Below are 15,419 nucleotides of genomic sequence, written 5' to 3' on the forward strand. Positions count from 1 at the left end.
TTTAAACTTTTAGAATTATGAACACATTATATAATTAATACTTGATTATTAAGGAACTCATCGGCCAAGATCAGCTCAGAGGAAGCTGAACTGGACCTTGATCAAACCATCAAGAGAACCCAAATAATTTACTGGTATTTAAAAAGGTCAGAACAGAAGCTTCTTGGGGTTAATTTTAACTTTGTGCAGTGGCAATTCATGATCCCCTTTAATATCTCTCCACAGTTTTACTTCCACAATCATTGCACACATCTTACACTAATGTGCAAAGTTAAGTTCTACCCCATTGAATTTTCATCCTTTATCAGTTATCAGTATCAGCAAATCCAGTCACTTTCCAATGGGAAATTCCCACTCACCTTTGGGCACATTGGATGGGAAAGAATGAGGATATTCCTCAACATAGCCCTCTTTTTGAGGGACTTCAAATAGGTTTGTGTGAGTTTAGCCAGTGAATTTATTAACTTCAAGAAAAGTGGAATATAAGACATTTTGTATTTCTGAACAATGGCCTTCATTTTAAACTGTAAAGAGTCATTCCTGTTGCCGTCGACATCTTAAAGAGCTGATGGTGTGAGCACTTGATACATCCATTAGCAACAAAAGCCTGTTTCCTGGATACGGGCCTGTTTATCTGCAGCACAAAGAGTTGTTTTGATTTCATCGCTCGCCAAGTTCTGCACAAATGAAAAGCTCCGGTTTTGTGTATTTCTTCCCACTTGTGCATAATGTAGTGTGCCACATCATCCTGTTTAGAGTAACACTCTTAAAGCTTTGTTTGTCTCCATGCTGACAACTATCCATTAGTATAAGTGCCCCAAGAGTAATGATGCATTTTCATCTATTATCACACACATCCAGGTACACTTACAGTTACGAAGACTGATGAGCAAACAGCAAGAGTGCTCCTGGTCCCTGCTTTCTATATATAATCTGTGCCAAAGGCAGCAGCAAGCAGGACATGACCACCTGCCACCATAAATTATTCCCCACGCCCTTTTTTCCCTCCTCTACTTCTGAAAGCAACAATTTATCTTTGGTACGCGAACGGACTGCAGGCATTTTTGTAATATTCATTCTCAGAATGTGGGTGTCACTGGTAACCACAGCATTTGTTGTCCAGCCTTAATTGCCCTTGAGAAATATTCTCGAATGCAACTTGTTTGACCAAAGGGCAGTGTTGCTAACTTTTGGTTGGTTCAATTGGCTCTGTTTTATAACCTTTGCTCTCGAGTCGCCAGGTATCCTTATGATACCGCCACGAGGTTCAAGTCCAAGTAATGAGCAATAACTCAACACATCGATTAGTAAGATTCAAATCAAAGCACATTTATTATACACAAGTAATCGCTACTCATGCACAAATTCTACGTGTAAGCTACTTCTACAACTAACAGGCCTATACTTAACTTCGGACTGGCCCACCAGGTCAGGGGAACAAATGGCCTTTCGTTCAGAATCTGAAACTGCGGGATTCAAAGCCGGTATGGACTGGTAGCTAGGAGCGCCTATCTCGTAGCGAGCGTTGACTTGAGGCTTACTTCAGGGATGTGGCAGCTTGGACCGTTCACGCTCAGGGGTTGCTTCGCGTTGCTGAGTGACCCGGTCAAGGAGAACGATTTGAACTTGGGGCTTAACTTTTATAGTCCCCAGGGGCTTCCCACCTTTCGGGGCGGACCCCGTACCTGGTTCTAGGTGATTGGACTTTGTTCCAATCGCTTGGTTCGATTTTTCCAATACTGGAGCGGTTCCCTGATCGATGGGCGGTCTTGAGGTGTCCATTAACCTCTTTTGTGTTGGCTCCTGCCGGCGCCGGGGAGTCTGGCTTAGCTTTGTTTGGCCTAAATGTTGCGATTGTTCCCGAGGATTACGCATTAGTATGTAGATGGCTGCTACATTATTATGCTGATGGTCGCTGGTGTCGATGCTGTCTGGGCTTTTGCAGAGTTAAATACACAGCAAACCTGCACCTGCTGGTTTCTGCCTGTGTTGGCTGAATTTCCCATCAGCCTTTGCCATTCACCATTTTAAATCGGGACATGGCCAATTCAGGTGGCGACAGCAGTTAAATGTTGTCCACATTGGTCAGGTGTCTGGACTCACATATTGGGTAAACACAGCAGATTCCCTTCCTCAAAGCAAACCAGCTGGGTTTTCCTGACAATCCAGTAGTTTTGATACCTGTCAATGTCAGATTTTCTCGAATTAATTAAATATAAAGTTTCCCAGCTGCCATGGTGGGATTCAAACTCATTGCTCCAGAGCTCTTCATTATTTGGCCCTGATTTTTTCTATCTTAGCTCCGGCAGGGACTATTGGCATTGCGCCACAGAAGGGAGGAGAGAGGAGTACCTCAGCAAAGCCCAATCCCGCTACTCCCTGGTAGTGGGAGGAGGGATGGAGTGGCAGAATGGCCACTGGACAACAATGAAGAATGGGAACCTTGCCTGATATTTTGGGTCTTCCAATGTTGCTGAAATCGTTTTTGGTGGTCATACTGCCATTCTAACTGGGATCAGCTAATTGAGCATAAACTGTGGCTTTGACCAGCTGGCCTATAAACTGCAGTTACACAGTGGTACTCTGCCTACATGGGCTGTTTAGCACAGGCTAAATCGCTGGCTTTGAAAGCAGACCAAGGCAGGCCAGCTACACGGTTCAATTCCCGTAACAACCTCCCCGAACAGGCACCGGAATGTGGCGACTAGGGGCTTTTCACAGTAACTTCATTTGAGGCCTACTTGTGACAATAAGCGATTTTCATTTCATAATTAGCCATTGGGGTTTAAGAAGTCGATGTGATGGACAATATACACCAGCACAGTGTTACGCAGTGGCCTGATGAAGAATGGGTGAACCCTTATTCATTGCCAGTTGATGAATCCATGGGGCTGGAGGTTGGGAGAGATTACAACAACAATAGTTAGCAGAGGAAAATATTGATGGGTGCATCACATGTTGATCTCCAAATTTCTTTCTCTGTCAGTCTGGCCTCAATAAAAGTTGAGACGGATTCGCACGTAAACAGAAGTTATTTATTTAGCTTGCAAGCTTAATCATCTTACAGAAATGTAAGAGACATCCAGCCTCTTTCATTCCAGAAAACGACTGAACTAACAGACAAAGGGATCTCTGCAAAATCAGTTCAAATGGTATCAAGTTTCACATACTCGACGGACATAGGTCAGCCTATGTCCCTCCTGACCTGTTCGATCTATTCTGATTGGCTCACTTCCAATCCCTTTCTCTGGCCCCTATCAATGAAGCATCACCCTCATAGACACACCTCTTCCTGCTTTTTCCATGCGGTCTCAAATTCCTTTGTCCCTAACTGCAAAAATCAAAGTGGCTTATTTCTACATTACATTAACTAGTAACTCTAAAGTAACTATTTTATATCACATTCGTCATTCCCTCCTTTTATCATTCCATGATAACCGAACTATCCAATCTATAGCTACGGTTCCTCATCTAAAAAGATTCGTCGCTGCATTTCCAATTCCTGTCTTAGCCCCCCTTCATCTGCTTCACCCTCATGGATTTTAACAGTTAAATTTTTTTCTCGGTGATTGGGGCGGTGATCTGATCCAGTGCACCCAGCATTCTACCCATCACACATTTAAGGATGGCCAGGCCCACAAAGATGCAGCCGATAGCTACCACTAGATACATGGCCATATTTATCAACCAGTCCTTCCATCCTCCAAATCCCCAGTTACCCCAAGAGTCAGGATCCTGCATCCCGTCCAAGTGATCCCGTATGCGATCCATAAATTTAGTAATGTTAGCAGTCAAGTCCTGAATCCCCATAATACACTTGCCCTGTACTATGGCGCATACCCCACCCTCACGGGCCAGAAGATAGTCAAGTGCATACCGGTTGCGTAAGGACCTCCCAGTAGCCCAGTTTATCCAATTTTGAAATGCCCATTCGGGCCGCCCAGCAATGCAGAAAGCCCTATTCCCAACAGTGATATGAGAGACATTCGCCCAGCCACAAAGGAGCTGGAGGCCAGCGTTCAATGGAACGCAAGTGGTGCTATAACAAACGCATTGGCCAGACGCCTGGGTGATATGGCACCTCCTGTCCGTACAGGTGGGAAACAGACATGTTATATTTGTGTCCACCTCTACCAGCAAACAGCCATATCCTTCACTGCTGAAGCAATTCTCGTACGACCGGGAATCCCTATTGGGAGTGAAGTGGCTAGGTATGTACGCCCTCCACCGTCGCAGCCTATCGTACTGTGAATGGGAATTATCCCGAGGGAGGGGAAGGCAAATAGCCGGTGGTGCTGAATCCGGATCGTAAGGAAGAGTGACTTGCTCGGGCAATGGCTCGGAACGCTGACAATGAACCACCGTTTGGGGAGTGCCCCAAAGCGGTGAAACAGAAAATAACCTAGACACCGCTGCGGGGTTTGGGTAGCAGACAACCCGTCCCTGGCCATACAGACGGTGGTAAATCTGGTAGAAGAGATTCATACTACCCGGGTTTTCCTCAGTTTGGCCTTTAATTAACTTAAGTGCATCTCCCGGTAACCTACGTTCTAGCTGTACTTCCCTTCTCACACGCCCCGTCCTCTCTCTAGTCCCTTTCTCTTTCTCATGGTCTCTTCCTACACTCTTCTGACAGCCTGATGTTACCTTTATTGTACCACTTTTAACACATCCAAAATCAAATTTACATGTATTCCAAAAACAAGGCAATGTCCATATAATGTTCCCTTCCCATCGCCGGGGCCGGTGCAGCTGCTTCATGACTCCCGCATTCTCCTTAACTTTGATGACCTTCCATGAGTCGATACCATGTCCTCGTATATGGGGGCAGTGAAGAACATCACCTGTGCATAGGTGATGTATCCTTGTAGATTGGTTGGGGCTACACAGATACATAATATTCCCCTTTTCCATGTCCATCGCCAATAACACGCCAAGCGAAGTGAGGCCAAATATCAGACAGACAATGCGTAGCCACTCCATCATGCTCCACACCTGTAAAATAGCACTGGAGAAGGGAGGCAGGTTAGTATCCGACCTTTTACAGTAGTGGAGATGGGCTCAATTTACAGTGATGTAGGTGGACCCAAGCACTTCGCCCCTCCACTTTAACTGCTGTGGGGGTGGTAAGGAGAACTTGGAAGGGCCCGTCCCATCGCGGCTCCGACCCCTTCCTAGTCCAATTTTTGACCATTACATAACTACCGGGCTGGACTGAAAGTGAGCTAGGTACTGGGGCAATGGCTCGTGAGCCGCGCGGACTTGGCCATGGAGCTCCTTGAGCACTTGCGTAAGGGCTAGAACATAGGTGGTCATTTCCTCAGTCATCTGATGAAACTGAACCCGTCTGGGAACCTGCAGGCTCCAGGGAGTTCTAAGAGGCCTGCCATAGAGAATCTCGGCGGGAGAGAGCCGGGCCGGTCCCGCAGGTGTAACCCGCAGCTGGAAGAGGGCAACGGGGAGCAACTTAAGCCATGTCAGTCCCGTGTCTGCTCTTAATTTAGCCAATTTAGTTTTGAGGGTCTGATTGTGTCTTTCAACCACCCCGGCTGCCTGTGGTCTGTAAGCACAGTGTAACTGCTGGCGTATGCCCAACTGGGAGCAAAACTCCTTGTTAATTTGTCCAATAAAATGAGGTCCATTATCAGAACTTAACTGAGCTGGTATACCGTACCGGGGAATGATTTCCCTCATCAAGACTTTAACCACAGTAGCAGCTTTACTATAGATAGTCGGATACGCCTCAACCCATCTGCTGAACACATCCACAATGACCAAAACATATTTATAACATTGACACCTTTCCAACTCAATGTAATCCATTTGGAGCGTCTCAAAGGGACCACTGGGCAACGGGGTTTGCCCCTTCCCACAAGGGATACCTTTTCCGGTGTTATATTGCTGACAAATCAAACACCGATTACTGATACTTTGGGCCAACCCCTGCATTTTAGGGTGCCACCAAGTGTCCAGCAACAAATCACTAGTCCCCCGAGCCCCACAATGAGTTGCAAAGTGTACAAATTCGATGACCCATAAAGCCAGTACATCAGACATACAAGTCTGATGTGCAGGCGTGGTCCATAAAGAGGAAACAGAATCATATGTACAACCTAACCGTTTCCACATTTGTTTATCACTCTCAGGAGCGTCCTCCTGTAACCTTATGACGTCTTGGATGGTTGGCATTGGCTTGTCAGAAGCAGACACATTCATAGTAGATCGTTTAGTCTGACTTAACATTTTAGGCACCATCACTTGCTGAATTTGTGCGGCTGTGCGCGCTGCACAATCTGCTCGTTCATTACCAACGTCAACTGGGGTTGTACCATTCGTGTGGGCAGCGCATTTAATAACGGAAATCTGCGCTGGCAGAAGGAGGGCCTGCAGTAGGTCATTAACTAAACCCCGGTGGGATATTTGACCACACATAATCATGTCAGGTTGTTCTGACGAAATGTCACTCAAATCGCCCCTTATTGTGGTAGTTTCCTGAATCAAGGCTAAACAGTCGTGGCCAGGTGCGTCTTCATGGACAGGGGGACCACTAAGAAAACAGGCTGGATTGATAGTGGTACAGTATTTAAATGTCAGACGTGGATTGTTCAAAAGGTATATCTCATACCTATTCTGACGAGCTGCGGTAAGATGCTGACCATTCGCCCCATATCCCTGGCATGGTACTGGTCATGGACCTGACGTGTAATATGAGGGCTTACCGAAGCTGACTGTGGCCATAAATGTGGTGATATTGTAACAAAATCGGCTGTACCTTCTTTTCCCGTGACTGTGGCTGTAACCTTGACTGGCCATTCGGTCTCAAGTAATGGCCAGTATTTGTCCTCCAACTCCCTGTTTCGTCCAGTTCTGTCATAGGCCAGGGTAACGTGATACAGTGATAGTGGCTGTTCAATGTCTAACGTCCACCACTGGGGGGTGATAGAAATATAGCACTGTTGTCTCATCCTCCTCTTCGCTGATCCACCCACCCAAAGTCACTATATTGGAGCTCCTGCTGGTAAACTACCATTTCTGCCGCTTGTTGGGATCGCAGATCATCCTTTTTCATTACATACTCAGTCTTAACCTTTGTAACTGAGCCTCCTTCTTGGCCTACACCCTCCTTCCAGTAAAATCTGACTGCCCTTGCCATCTGGGAAGGGTCGTTCTCTGTCCAATTCATGTTATTACATTTCACAGCAGTAACCACAGAAGGTGGTAGGCAATGCATTAACATAGCACAGTATTGAGGGGAATTCTGACCATTTTGATACAGCAAATCGCCTGACTGCCCCCGGTAGATTTCATTAAAACGCCCCAGACATTCCTATGGCTCATCAATCTTCCTAGGTTTTAGGTCTAAGATAACAGAAAGATTTATGGGCCTTTGAAATGTGCTATTCAACGCATTCAAGATCTGTGTCCTTCTTTTCTCTATTTGCTCTCTCTTTTTTTTAAAACTTAAAAATGTTTGAAAATTCAAATTGAATTACTGCAACTTGCAAGCTTAGCTCTGATCTCAACTCAGAACTAAATTTACAATTTGCTTAACACAAACTTGTATAACATTTACAACTTAATTATTTCTTTATCTTAACAATTTTTTTCTTTTAACAAGTTTTTTTTTCTGTTACATACACATAAGTATTAGCAAAATCAACTATCATAAGTATTAGCAAAATCAATTATCATCTTCAGATTGACACTTTTTAAAATGGTGTCCATGATCTTCTTTAAGTTTCTATTAATCTCCAGATAAAATGAGATAAACCTTATTTCAAGTAAGTAAAATTTAAGATTCTGGCAATTTCAATCAATTGCTTTCGAAAATAATAACTATTATCAAAGAGGTGGAGAAACCCACTGGTTTCCTTTAATTAATTCAAAACGTAACTTTGCTGGTGTTCACTGACTCAAAGGAAAGGTATCCGATTACACTGCAGACTGTTATCTCAAGGCCTGAGTGAGAAGCACTGTCTGTTTTCAACTCCGCCTGCTGCTGTTAACCCTTTGAGAGACTTCTGCTTCAACCTCACAATCTCAACTAGACCTCGGAACTTTACAGTCCAAGGAGACAATTTTAGCTTAATCAACTATATATTTAAAACACTCACACATAGAGTTGAACCATCTTCAGATTTAAAAACAGTTATACTGGACTGAACCCCCATCTATTGAAGTCCCATCAGCCCCTGAACCCATATAATAGACTGAACCTTTATTATTTAAAGTCCCATCAGCCTCTGAACCCTAATAATAGACTGAACCTTTATTATTTAAGTCACATCAGCCTCTGAACCCCGATAATAGACTGAACCTTTATTATTTAAGTCACATCAGCCCAAAACCCTAACCCAAGCCGAAACAACAATATGAAATCCCATCAATTAAAGTGCTAATCCCCAGACTGACCTGTGATTTCGTCGAGGCGGTCTTTCTGTGCCAACCGCGAGTGACCAGACTAATCAGACGATAAGAAGAGGGGAACAATCAATGCTGGTCGTTTTCCATTTCTACATTGAGGGCCCTTTGTTCCCGTCCTCCTGTTCATAATCAGTCTAATTCTGATTTCGCAGTTGGAACAGGATCGCCCAGAGAAATCCCGGGTTTCGGCACCAAATGTTGATCTCCAAATTTCTTTCTCTGTCAGTCTGGCCTCAATAAAAGTTGAGACGGATTCGCACGTAAACAGAAGTTATTTATTTAGCTTGCAAGCTTAATCATCTTACAGAAATGTAAGAGACATCCAGCCTCTTTCATTCCAGAAAACGACTGAACTAACAGACAAAGGGATCTCTGCAAAATCAGTTCAAATGGTATCAAGTTTCACATACTCGACGGACATAGGTCAGCCTATGTCCCTCCTGACCTGTTCGATCTATTCTGATTGGCTCACTTCCAATCCCTTTCTCTGGCCCCTATCAATGAAGCATCACCCTCATAGACACACCTCTTCCTGCTTTTTCCATGCGGTCTCAAATTCCTTTGTCCCTAACTGCAAAAATCAAAGTGGCTTATTTCTACATTACATTAACTAGTAACTCTAAAGTAACTATTTTATATCACATTCGTCACACAAACAAGTGAGGAAACAAAATTTGACTCTGAGTCTAAGTATTAGGACAGGGGGTAAGGAAGAGCTTGATCAAAGATTTATATTTTAAGCAGCATCTTCACCTCTTTCTCATTCTTTAAGTCCCAATTAGAATATACCACCTTGACCAAACTTTTACCGACCTTGCATTATATATTTTGGCTGAGTGATCATGCTTCTGTGAAGTGCCTTGGGCTGTTTAAAGGCCGCATATAAATGCAATACATGTACATCCCTTGCTTTCCATAGAGAATGAAATAAAACTGCAAGATATTCACTTCCACGCTATTACACACTGGTCTATTTCATTCTACAGAAAACAACTCACCTTCTGTCTTCCCAGCACAGGGACTGTGGTTTCATATCTCCCTATTCACTTGTACAATAGACTGTAGTTTTGTAAATAGATACCCTTTAGATTTGTTACAACCTAACATCTAGTCAAGTCTGTGATGCGGTTTGAGAATCAAGCTAATATTGCACTGAAGGCATCAAGCTTTTCTCTTGATTTGACCCACTGCCGCTTTGAATCTGCAAGGCTGATCCGTAGCCCTATTTATTGGTGCTCCTTTCAGTCTCACTTCCTGCTCACTGTCTTTAATTCTCTTCCATACATCCATATTTCTCTTTCCTTCCCCTTCAGCGCTGTAGCTTCTGAAGTTGATGTCAGTGTAAAGCATTGTTGGAATGGATAGGGTGGAGGCAGCCATGTCTGGAGTGTGGCACAGCACTTGCACAATACAACTATCCTTGACCAATGCTGCTGGTGTTCAGAGATGGTGCTCAAATGCTAATACACTCAAAGCGAATGATCTTGGAAGTAAGGGGGTGGATTATGCATTTCACGGGGGAAGTCAATCAAATTGCTGAAGTAATGCACCACCGAGAGTTATATTTTCATTCACATGTATCAGATTCCAAGGGGGAGAATTAAGGACAGAGTCTTCAATTTAATGGCAATTTTGTAATCAGAGGCTGGGACTTTGGAGCCCCACCAGTGGCTCAATTGAATCATGGCCTCTCCGATCCTGCTCACAATGGTGCCCTCTGACTTGCAGGGCTGGAAAATCCTGCCCATAGAATGGTTACGCACAAAAGGAGGCCCTGAGCCCATCGTATTTGTGCCTGAGCTTTGCACCTAGTCCCACTCCCCCCGCTTCTCCTCAGAGCCTGGTGATTTTTTTTCACCAGTTAATTTTCTAATTCTCCCTTGAAGGTGGTACCGGGTAGGTGGTGGCTGCCGCTGGTAACGCACCTACCTGATGGCCTAGGGACCCAGGGCAGGAGTGGGTCGTGGGTTGGGGGTCGTGGGAGAAGGGGAAGAGGGGTCAACAGCAAGGGCAGGGGAGTGGCTCTCAGTGCCACTCTTCCTGATGTCGGGTCCCTCAATCAGGCACTGAGTGCCTTTGAATGAGGGACCTCCCTGGGAGCCTGCAAGCACCCCTGATGGGAATTTTAGGTATGGCTAACGGAACTTCAACTGTGTGAAACCGGCACTGTGCACCACTTCCATTCCTTGCCCATTTCCTACCCACCTCAGCAGCAAAGGCAAAATGGGCTTTAAGTGAGCATTGAGGCATTAATTGTTCACTTACAGGCTTCAATTTGTGGTGGAGCATCAAGGCTGTCCCACCCAGCACCCTTCTTAGCAGGCTGGAACCTCTGGTGGAGAAAGATAAGGGTTGGTTCATCCAGGAGTATTGGGAGGTGGTGGGGTCCTGGCCGGACAGCAGGTGTGTGAGTGCAGTTAGCTGGAGACACCGCAGGAGCGGGGGAAGGGTTTGCTGATGAGACCACAGGAGCAGCCAGCCGCCCTCTCTCTTACAGACCAAATCCCGCTACCCTTCATGCTTGCTGGAGCACCCCAGCCCTCAGACACAGCCTAGACCCCCCTCACTTTCACGACTGCCTGGAAACCTCCGATAAATCCTTCCCAGAGCCCCTTTTCCCCGATCAGGCCTGCCCGAGCACACCCTCCCCCTCACACCTGCCTGGACTGCACCCCACCCATACACCCAGTTGTGCCAGAACCTTCTGGATCTGTACTGGACGCACCTCCCCCACACTCAAGTTTGGTCTCAGTTTCACCGACGCAAGCTGCAACTTTAAGAATCAATCGTCATCGACCCCCACATCCCCCCCCCCCGCCCGGATCAGGCCTGAGTTGCTGCTGTTGTCAGCCTGGAACCTTCCCACCTCCTTTCCCTCCCATCCCTCTGCCAGAGTCCCTTCCCGCCACCTCCGAACACCATCTCCCAACCCCAGTCACATACCTGCCAAATCCGGATACAGGAGAGTGCTGACCAGTACCGTTGCTTCTTCATGGCTCAGTGTCTGCTCAATCACACTGTGCTGGCCTCAGATTGCGCATGCACGGACTCTCTGAGCAATCCACTCACTTGCTGTGGGGCGATTCCAGGGCAAATGGCATGCCAGGAAGCCCACGCCCGTGACAACAAACCAAATTCTGGGGCAGAAAATCTAGGACAGTCAGTCACCCACCCATCCGATTAAACGATCCCCAAACTCACTCCGGGAAAGGCATTAAATTCCACAAAATATTTTGGCTGGGACCGAACCAACGTTTAATAATAATAATAATAATAATAATAATCTTTTATTGTCACAGGTTTGAAGTTACTGTGAAAAACCCGAGTCGCCACATTCCGGCGCCTGTTCGGGGAGGCCGGTACGGGAATTGAACCTGCTCTGCTGGCCTTGTTCTGCATTACAAACCAGCTGTCTAGCCCAAAGAGCTAAACCGGTCCATTAGCATAACTTCTTTGCTTTTGGACTTTATACCCTAATTATAAAACCCAGGATTCTGTCTGCTTTATTAAACCGCTTTATCGACCTGTCCTGCCACCTTCAGTAACTTGTGTCAATAGTTTGCCCTTCTGAGTATCAGAATCATACTGGCTGCTACTTATTCCCAGGAAGCTTGCAAGATGTCTCCATTTTCAGAAAGCTATCTGTACTACCTGTGTTTGAAGGGTGGTAGGGAGCTGTAGAATGATACCAGGAAGCTGAGGCCTATTGTACACAGCCATCACTAAAACACAATGAAGATGGACAGAGGTGCTGTACTAAAGGGAAATTCTACAGCCAGAATAACCCCCAAATAGAAGTAGTACATTGAAGCAGTACTTCAAGTGGCTGGACCAAACCATGGGTAGCCTCTGTGCAGTCCATTCCTCAAGGATTTCCAGATGCCTGTCACCTGAATTGTAACACTTTCCCCAAAGAGATGCTTCAGCCTTTCTTTAAAAAAAAAAAATTTTAGAGTACCCAATTTATTTGTTCCAATTAAGGGGCAATTTAGCATGGCCAATCCACCTAGCTTGCACATCTTTTGGGTTGTGGGGGCGAAACCCATGCAAACACGGGGAGAATGTGCAAACTCCACACAGACAGTGACCCAGAGCCGGGATCGAACCTGGGACCTCCGTGCTGCCCTTGCTTCAGCCTTTCTGAAACAACTTTACACGTAACATAGTGTGACACCTTGAAGCATGACGAACACGCCTCAAATACCGAGCGTGTGGAGAGTCAAGGATGTGTAGTCTTCAAGTAGTGCAGGATTAGAGGATAAGGAGGAATTGCACCGGGATAAGGCAGATTCAATCCAGTTTCCATTTTAAAGTCATATAATTCTGTCCTCATTTTAATGCTTAAAATTAAAATTCATGACAGTTGTGGAAATTGAGTTTAGAAGAATGAGAGGGGATCTGATCAAAGTATATAAAATACTAAGAGGGATTGATAAAGTAAACGTAGACCGTAGGGCAGAATTCTCCGGTCATCAATCGGCAGGAGAATTCCCGTTTGCGCCGAAATCAGGAGCGGCGCTGCTTTTCCAATGCTCGTGGGTGTATTCCAGCACCGTGGGTGTACCAACACCACAGGGAGTGCCAGCTCACCACCACCTTCCAAAGAGCAACTAGGAATGACCGATAAATGCTTGCCTTGCCAGAAAAGTCGACAACCCATGACTGAATTTAAAAAATGAAAAGAACAGGCCTTCTCCCAGGGTCCAGGTCAACATTTTCCCCTCGCCCAACAACAGATTAACTGGTCATTTTTTCTCAGTTACCATTCGGAGGCTCTTGAATTAATGTACAAAACAGCAAAACAACTGCACTTCAAAAACAGTACATTAGCTCTGAAGAGCTTTGGGATGTCCTCAATATGCAAAGAGCACAATAAAATTAAATAAAAACAGAAAATACTGGATAAATTCAGCAGGTCTGGCAGCATCTGTGGGTGTTCTTACTTACTTAATCACTGGATTGCAAAGTTAAAAGTTTCATGCCTGGTAAATAAGGGTTTTATTTTTGAACCTTTTATTTTATGTTGCACATCTCTTTAATGATTGCTAAAGATATTAGTAAAGGCTCATCAAACAATGCACAGCTTATTCAAGGGAAAGGAAAAGGAAATTAATCTATCTAACAGCTTAACACATCCTCGTGGCTTTGCAAAGCCCCTCACAGCCAAAGGAGTACTTTTGGAATGCAGTGGGTGTTCTTATGTCGGCAACAGAATCTGTATTTGGCACAGAATTTCAGAAAGATAAATTGCAGATTATTTCTTAACAAAAGTAGAGCAGCAACGATACACTCCTTAATCTTTTTTGTGTGGCAATCATCACTCACAAAGACATGGAGCACACTGTCAGTCATTACTCTATAGGCTGCCAATTACCATTGGTGACTTTAGTCAATGAGCTATCCAGTATTTTAATGTTGCCATCAATTTTTAACGGAGTAATTCGCTCATCAAAATAACACACACATATGTGCATAAATATCACTAATATTGCCAACAGTAATTTGTAGCTTTTAAGGAATGTTTTGGTTTAAATGGACATAAGGAAGGCTCATATACAATCTGATCTGTCTTTGGTTCTACACATCTTGTTTCCCTGGCTCCGCAGTGTTTCCCCCCCCTCTATCACGTCAGAAAAGTAAAACTAGAAAAACTCCAGAACGCCTGATCTGACCCGAGGCCTAAGGAATGCAAGATTATGGCATTCCACAGGCCATCGCGTTAGATTACCGCATTGTAATCATGCCTAATTATCCATTATTTTCCATGTAAATTGTAACGGATTAGATAGAGGATCCCTGCCTCGTTATTAATTCCACATGTTCATAATTTGGCATTTAAATATTCTGAACCCTTCAATTAGTCCTTACAATCACATCCAGGTATCCATTACTTTCAGTGTAATGATACTGTGACAAACCGATAGGTTTATGTATAAGAATATAAGTCTGGTAATGTGAAAGTTAACCGCTCTGCCATGAGCTTTAGTTCATTAGTATATTCTAATAAAGGTTTAAGATATAAATGTTTATAGAAAATTAAGATGGAAACTAACTGTAGTTTTTTCTCTGGTATGGTACCACCATGTGTCTTGGTTCTACTTAATGACTGGTCACCAGATCCATTCGTGCCAACTGCAATATTAGGTGAGGACCTTTCCTTTTCTTTTCCCAGTTTACTGCAATTCAAGGAGATGAAATAAACTAATACAGTGGCTTGTGTCTAATTTGTTACCTGGCAAAGAGGAAATTAACTTAATGCATCTCTCTTAAATAATACTTCCCTGATGCATTGCCTGGCATGGTACTGGGCCTTGGTGCCCAGGATGTTCCCATATTTGATCCCTGGTCTGCGTTGAGTGAGCTGGTGAAAGAAAGGGGTGCAAGAAATGGGCCAGGGAGGAGAACATCAACCAGGGTTCCTGCTCCTGTCCGCTCTCCAGTTACCAACCCACCCCACCCCTCCTGAGAAATGCGCATGTGTGGACGTCACGTGAGGTTAGGTTCAGCTCATGTGATGCTCGCCAACACTCACACATGGAGAGTGGCCACCTTTCTGAGGTACTGGATGATTGCTGGCACCCATGGGACCGTACTCCAGTAAGAGCCCGCACCTTCAGGAACGGGGAAGTGGGGAGTAACGGGGTAGGAAACCTGCGACACAGATGCACACAATCGTCACATTGCAATTGATGTTATCTTGAAGTTGGCGATGCAGATTGCATTAAAAAAGAAAAGCAACATTTCCTATCAGTTCCCATGTGGATCTTATTGTGGATCTTATTTCTCTTATTTTTCTTTTTGTTTATTTCATCAAAAGTGCAAATGATGCAACTGGGCTTGTTTGAAATGCTGGTTGAAAGGAATCGAGCATGATTTGCTATTGCAATTGTAATGCAATGTCCCCCACACGATTAATCTGTCACCGTTTTTAACCATGGCCAAAGATTTGTACTGAGCTCTAGAGAGCATCGAATTAGAAGATATTCCAGCTATTG

At 44.7% G+C, this 15,419-nt stretch overlaps 1 protein-coding gene across 7 annotated transcripts in view; it reads left to right on the forward strand.

Annotated features, from left to right (window-relative positions):
- Positions 1 to 15,419, forward strand: part of LOC140385802 (receptor-type tyrosine-protein phosphatase mu-like) — an 897,711-nt gene that overhangs the window by 674,783 nt on the left and 207,509 nt on the right. For 4 of the 7 annotated variants that reach the window (XM_072468340.1, XM_072468342.1, XM_072468345.1 and 1 more), the window contains one exon: positions 14,542 to 14,568. The exons of the other annotated variants lie outside the window; for them this stretch is intronic. In XM_072468340.1, coding sequence (XP_072324441.1) covers positions 14,542 to 14,568 — 27 coding nt within the window. The remainder of the gene's footprint in view (positions 1 to 14,541; positions 14,569 to 15,419) is intronic. 7 annotated transcript variants of the gene reach the window in all.

This window comes from Scyliorhinus torazame, chromosome 11 (assembly GCF_047496885.1).
Source record: "Scyliorhinus torazame isolate Kashiwa2021f chromosome 11, sScyTor2.1, whole genome shotgun sequence".
NCBI classification, from domain to species: domain Eukaryota; kingdom Metazoa; phylum Chordata; class Chondrichthyes; order Carcharhiniformes; family Scyliorhinidae; genus Scyliorhinus; species Scyliorhinus torazame.